Source organism: Pectinophora gossypiella, chromosome 27 (assembly GCF_024362695.1).
Source record: "Pectinophora gossypiella chromosome 27, ilPecGoss1.1, whole genome shotgun sequence".
Lineage (NCBI taxonomy): Eukaryota > Metazoa > Arthropoda > Insecta > Lepidoptera > Gelechiidae > Pectinophora > Pectinophora gossypiella.
In genome coordinates, this window is record NC_065430.1 from 4123817 (window position 1) to 4130465 (window position 6649).

General features: G+C 33.3%; 1 protein-coding gene across 7 annotated transcripts in view; it reads left to right on the plus strand.

The window, feature by feature from the left end:
* LOC126378921 (single-stranded DNA-binding protein 3) overlaps positions 1 to 1513 on the plus strand; it is a 30898-nt gene extending 29385 nt beyond the window's left edge. For 3 of the 7 annotated variants that reach the window (XM_050027443.1, XM_050027447.1, XM_050027450.1), the window contains one exon: positions 286 to 1513. In XM_050027443.1, the coding sequence (XP_049883400.1) occupies positions 286 to 419 (134 nt within the window). In that variant the 3' untranslated portion in view covers positions 420 to 1513. The remainder of the gene's footprint in view (positions 1 to 285) is intronic. The other 4 variants (XM_050027446.1, XM_050027449.1, XM_050027445.1 and 1 more) reach the window with 2 other exon arrangements.
* The last annotated feature ends 5136 nt before the right edge of the window (positions 1514 to 6649 follow it).

Genomic DNA, 6649 nt, shown 5'->3' on the forward strand with positions numbered 1-6649 from the left:
GAGCATCGAGTAATTAAAAAAAACCAGGATCTCTCGCCATACGTAGCAATATGAAAATAGAAAATGTGTTTGAGTCGCGACTTGTTTTATGTGTTTTAATTGGTAAACTGGGGGGGGGGGGGCTAAAACGGCCACATTAAAGCAATTCATCTAAACTTGATAATAGCAATATTTGATTTTTAAATGAATTGCTCCGATGTGGCTTTTTGTTCCTGTTTATTCCCTTAAAAACCTGTCTCGTGAGATTGGTATTTGAAGGAGTTACAAAAATGAACCTCTCCTCAGGTTTCGGCGGGCCAGGCGGCGATCAGAACGACCAGACGGAATCAGCAGCAATCCTGAAAATAAAAGAGAGCATGCAGGAAGAGGCGAAACGGTTTGAGAAGGACCCCGATCACCCGGACTATTTCATGCAGTGAACACTGATAGAGCCGCCAACTTGCCAACACTGATCAAAAAACCAGTATAAAAAAACCGGTACCGGAATTCTCTCTTCAAATAATTCGGTAAAAGTACCGGTACCGGAATTATCTCTTCAAAATTATCGGTAAAAATTCCGGTACCGAATTTCTTTTTTGAAAATTAAATTAATATTTATTATCTTATTTTGTATGATCTCAAATAAATGTTTGGTGGGTTGGTGGGGTCCCGTTTTTGCGTTCCAACGATCTGATAAAAAAAAAGGAAAAGAGAATTATCATTTTTTTTTACTGAGTAGCTTTCAGCTTACCCTTCGCATGTTATTTATTTTATTAATTAGTCACTTCTATAGTTTTTTGTTCGACTGTTTTTTGTTAGTTGCCGCCATTTGTCTCTGGGTAATAGAAAAAAAATGGAGGAAAATAAAATGGTGACGACTGATAAAAAAAAATGTCGACGCCTTGGTAGCCGTGAAATAGCAAAAACTTCGTCTTAGTGATGTTCTATGTATTATCTATATTTAGTTATATAGATTTTTATTTCGAATAAAAAAAATATTATGTATGTATTGACTATACATAAGGTATTCATTTAATTTAATGTAATAATATGACTATAACGTTTGAAGTTCGAACTTCAAGTATTTTTTTGTCGTTTTTACTATAATATATGAAGCACATACATATCTGTCTTTCAATATAGAATATGTTTACTTACAAATAATTCATAAAGACCAGACCGTCCAAAAAAATCTGTATATTTACGTCTTTAATCTGAATTCAGTCTCTTTTGTGAATACAGCTATTTTTTTTTTATTAATTTCTAATACATTTGTACCTATCTATTTAATGATTGTGAACCAAGGACCCATTTTTCATTTTTTCCGATTTTAGCTTCAGGCTGGCAACGCACTTGTGACACCCCTGGTGTTGCGACTGTCTGTGGGCGACGGTAATGGCTTACCATCACGCATTTTTTATTTTTTTTGACATTACTTAATGTAGATTTGCCGCAGATAGCATTAACTACTTGGCCGGACAAATGGGGAGCGCTGAAGGCTCTTCCCCGGTACAACGTTTATTACCATCACGCGATCCGTCTTCTCGTTTGATTTTTTTATTTCTAATAAAAAAGTACCAGGACAAAAAATACCTTTTTTAAATTTTGTTATATTACATAATATTTTTGCATAATTTACCAATAAAATTTATTTGTCTGCTTACTCCGGTGGGATTTAGGTGTGGATGTATGTTTTTCACAATCAGCCAAATATATTATAGTGAAAACGACTGCGAAACGCACCTATACCTAAGTTCAGTGCGCAGAAATTCATCTCTTAGCATTAAAAATATAATTTTCATCTATAAAAAGAAAGATATCTTCCACATTTTTTTTAAATAAATTATTTTAAGTTTTAAGCTCTAAATGTTCCTAGATTTGTATTTTTATTTTTTAAGCACGTTATGCGTTCGGTAATACAAGCTTCGTCTAACAAGTTGGATCTACACAAGCGTAGTTACTTATAGGTACTTAATAAAACCGGTACCGATTTTAAAGGTACCGGTTTTACCGCTATTTATACTTAGATTACTAGAATGTAAATGTGGTCACCGCAAAATAGATTTTTATCTGATTTTTATTTAATAAGCGAGTGCTTGTATATCGGACGCATTTTTACGCGTTTTGCAAGATTTCGGCGTGTCAGATGCGGTGCTGTGCTTGATGAAATTGCTCCGAATATACGGTACCGGTTTTAAAATCCAATTTTTAAAAACATTCTTCACTTAAAATTTTCGTAATAACCGGAATATTGACGGATACAGACGTTTTAAAACACATAGTTTTTTTTTTTAATCCTAAATTCCTTCCGAGAAAGAGCTTTTTTTCAATAACGGTACCGCTTTATTTAAAGTTTTAAAGTTCCAAAATGCGATAGAATTTTCAAAAACACAAAGATAATTCCTCGTTCTTTGGAACTGGCATTTATTCACGTTAAATTATGTTTTTTACACACAAATTGTGGTTGACTCTAATATTGGGTAACTTAAAACTTGTAAGCTACTATGTTAACGTTTAATACAATTTTTATACGTGGAAAAAAACGGCAATTTTTAAGCGACTCCAATATTCGTGTACTTTTAAAATGTATGACTTGAAATATCAAGAAAAAGTATATTTTATTATATTTTACTTTTAAACCAGCCCATTAATTTATTAATTTAATCATTGCGAAATCGATAAATTATTTTACATATTTGACTTTACCAATATATTTCCCAATAATTTTGACATTTGATGTTCATGTTGTGTCCATCTTGATAACTTAAATCATACTTATTTAAAACATACTAGTTCAAAAATATTGGCACATAACTTACAACAAAATCCATGAATAAACAGTTGTTATTACGTGCACGCAAACACGTTGACGATCAACAAAATAGTGAAGTTGATTTGAAAGCTGAACAGTCGAGATTCTATTGAAAATATATTTTTTAAATATCTAAAAACATAGTCAACATTCGAGCGGCATGAGTCCCGCGCCCCTCGCGGCGCGTTAAAAAGCAAGCTTCGACCAATCGCCTTATGAATTTTATCGACGTTGATAGGATTCAAAACCCTGAATATAATCAAATAATCATATTTGCTGCTTTATCCAGCAATTTCTGCGGTTTTTAAGTCTACAACAAGTTGGTTATCATGAACTTTGTAACGCGAAAATGAAGCTCTTAAGACTACAGTCGTAATTAACTGTCTTTTTCATAACACCACAATTTGTACGAACACATGGTCGCAATAAAACATTTCTATTCTTTCCCGGTCTGCAGGAACTAAGATTATAAATCAAATCAGGGATATGAGACTATGGGAATCTCATAACCCTGATTGTTTTCTCTTCTTGTTCTGTCACGTGTACAATAAACTGCTATAAATAAATATGGATCTTGCGTCGAATCAGAGATCAATATTTGTATTCTAATACTTCTGAACTAGTATTTTGTTTTTTTTTTTTAATCTTCACCACAAACAAGCGATGTGTTGTATTTTTTCTTTCGTCTGGTATCTTTTGTAGAATAAGTTATTATTTTCGGGGTGTATGGAAATCTGTATAAAATAGATTATTTCGTAGCGAGATTCGGACAGTTAGCGTTAAGTTATTGGGCAGTTTGTCCGTAGTTTTGCCGATTTTCGTAACTTTGTACGTATTATGTACTAATTTCAGTTTATTTGTTCCGTTGTTATGGTTTTTTTACAGATAATCGTCGTGGTTGAACAGTGTAAAGTAAGTAGAATTAGTACGTAATATGTCCAAATATTGATACGGAAATGGGTCGCAGGCTGTTTTCTTATGTTTTCGATGTACGTGTGGTCGCCATTAAATTCTTTAATTCTTTATTGGTGTAAATTATAATTTATATACGTATTTGTATAACCCAATTGCTATCTTGACAAATATAATCCTACCTAATGAATGGCTAAAATGTCAATAAATTTACACGAGTTGTCAGTTTCAACCAATCACAGGACAGGATTTATCTATGTCAATTTAAAAGCTGGTAACTATTATGCTTCGGGTACAAGAAAGATCGAAAAATCAAACTTTCTAAACAAACTGCATTGATAAATCATTTGTATCTTTGTAATATAATCTTTAACATAATTCTTTCTTGAAAATGTTTTCATTCATCAAATTCTATAAGTATTTTTAAATGCATTAATAACAACACTAAAACACATAATACCTTGTTCTTGCCGCGTGAAATCAGGGATATGACACACGATATTTCAACACTATTACAACACCACATTTTGTACGAATTCAAGCTCACAATAAAACATTTCTTGTTCTTTTTCTGAAAGTAGAAACCGTATTACGTTTTTTAGTGAATGTTTTAATGTGAATGATTTATACCTATTTTATTTTTAGCCTTTTCAAAATGGCGGGCACAATATTCGGAACATCGTTCCATGAGAAACAGCCCCAACGCAAGATTGGGTTCCTTTAGTGATACAAAACACAAATAAACGGTGAAAAAAAGATAACTCAACGATCGGTACCGATTTGAATCTCGACTGACCTATTGGGACGATTATTTTTCAGTTTTTATAAAAAGAAAATCTTAAAAAATATGTAAATATAATCAAATTTGGATGTGTAATTGTCGTATTTCCTTTTTATAGTAATTTTGCGTCGAAAGTAAAATAAAAAAATCTAATTATATCAATTTTTAGCAAAATATACACTAAACGGACCCAAACATTGTAAAATAAAACGCAGCGATTAATAAAAAATAGTTTTAAGGACTTAGTGTAAACAGAATGAAAAAAAAATAGATTTCGACAATGCAAGTTAAAAATCTGCAACTTTTTTAAAAGATAAATGATTTAATTGGTTTTTAATTTAAGAAAAAAAAACATTAAATTAAAAATACGTGTAGCGTGAGGTTGTACGTTGTTTTAAGGTATTTTATTATTATTTTCCTTCATTTTGTGAGTTAGGTAAATGAATTATTTTTTCTTATCGATGTAATGTTTATATACTTACATAAATAGTTATTATATATATTAAAATTGTTCGTTTTATTTAAGAAAATCCTTACAATCCTGGAAAAAATGAAAATATTTTCGGTACCGAGCCTTTAGCCTGGTACCGTAATTTGACGAAGTCAAAATATTTTCATTTCAGTACAAAAATGATAAAAATGTGTAAAAGTGGGTAATTGTAGTTACAATTACGGAGTATTATGGAGTTCCATCCCATCATTACATTATACTTAGTCAAAACCCCGCACTGGGCGCCCAAGTATGTTGCTTGGGGCTTTGCTCACCCCTATAGTGACTACAAGCATGAATTATTTATATATACCGGGTGTAAGTAACATCGTAACTAAAAATTGAGGGACGATTCAGAATCATCCCCCTCAGTATTCGTTACGATATCACTAACACCCTCTATACCTACTTACATACTAATACCGTTGGCTCAACCACCATCTATCACGTTGCTATAACAGAAAGCTCGGTGAGGTGTGGGTACTTAGTTCATCTTGTGATAGATGTACTTCTGACTACCCCAATTGGGATGTAGTCGTGAGCATAGCCCATCGCATGACCCACGTGGTTTGTTCCCACGTCTTATAAAATCATGACAACGGACACTGGATAGCCCTTGGTAAATATTATATTCGAAGACTGGCGGCGGGAAAAACGTTTCGTGGTACTCATTTCATCATACCGGTATTAAGGTTAGTGATTATTTAGAAGATATCAATGCATGGTATAAGGGACACCTAACGGCCTCCGTGGTCCAGTGGTTGATCGTTGGGCTCACGATCCGGAGGCCTCGGGTTCGAATCCCGGTGGGTACATATCACAAAAATCACTTTGTGATCCCTAGTTTGGTTAGGACATTACAGGCTAATCACCTAATTCGAAGAAGATCCGTGCTTCGGAAGGCACGTAAAGCCGTTGGCCCCGGTTACTACTTACTTATGTATGTAGTCATTACTTGAGCCATGTCATGGGCCTTTGGCGGCTCAGTAATAACCTAACACCAGGGTTGATGCGGTTGGTATTCCACCTCACAACCCACACGATAGAAGACACGAAAGAAATGCATAAAAATGTCAATGTCCACTGTACCTTGATGCCCTGGCTAATACGGTCATTTCGAGAATTTTTATCGCCGCTTCAGCTAGCCTGTCGATATAAGAAGAATATATTTTTTAATTTGAATTTGTAGTGAAATGAAATGAGGTAGGTAAGTAATATTATCTATTATTATCGTTTTTCGTATTACTTGCGTGATTGTCCAGTAACAAACAATAAATTATGCCACAATAGCCATGTCAGCCTGTGTCTAAGCATTGTTTACCCTTTCTTTACTGAATAATTCAGTAAAATCAATGCTATAACGACGCAACCTACAATTTCCGTCCATAATAAATAAATGAACTGTAAACAGGGGACGCCATTTTGAATTTTATATTTCTTACTTATTCTTAAGTGTTCCATTTTCAAAATTCAAACAGCCAAGTCGTCGCGTGCTTTTGATACTTACCTTTTAAAACAGTATTAGGCAAAGGATTAATATGTATTCGGCCTAAAGATTATTATGTTTGAAAAATTAAGGATTTTATTTTACATATTCCTTACATTATTTATACCGTATTTGCTGCAAGAGTACATTTCAGCGATTTTATTAAGTAAAATTAGAACGTGCAATAGC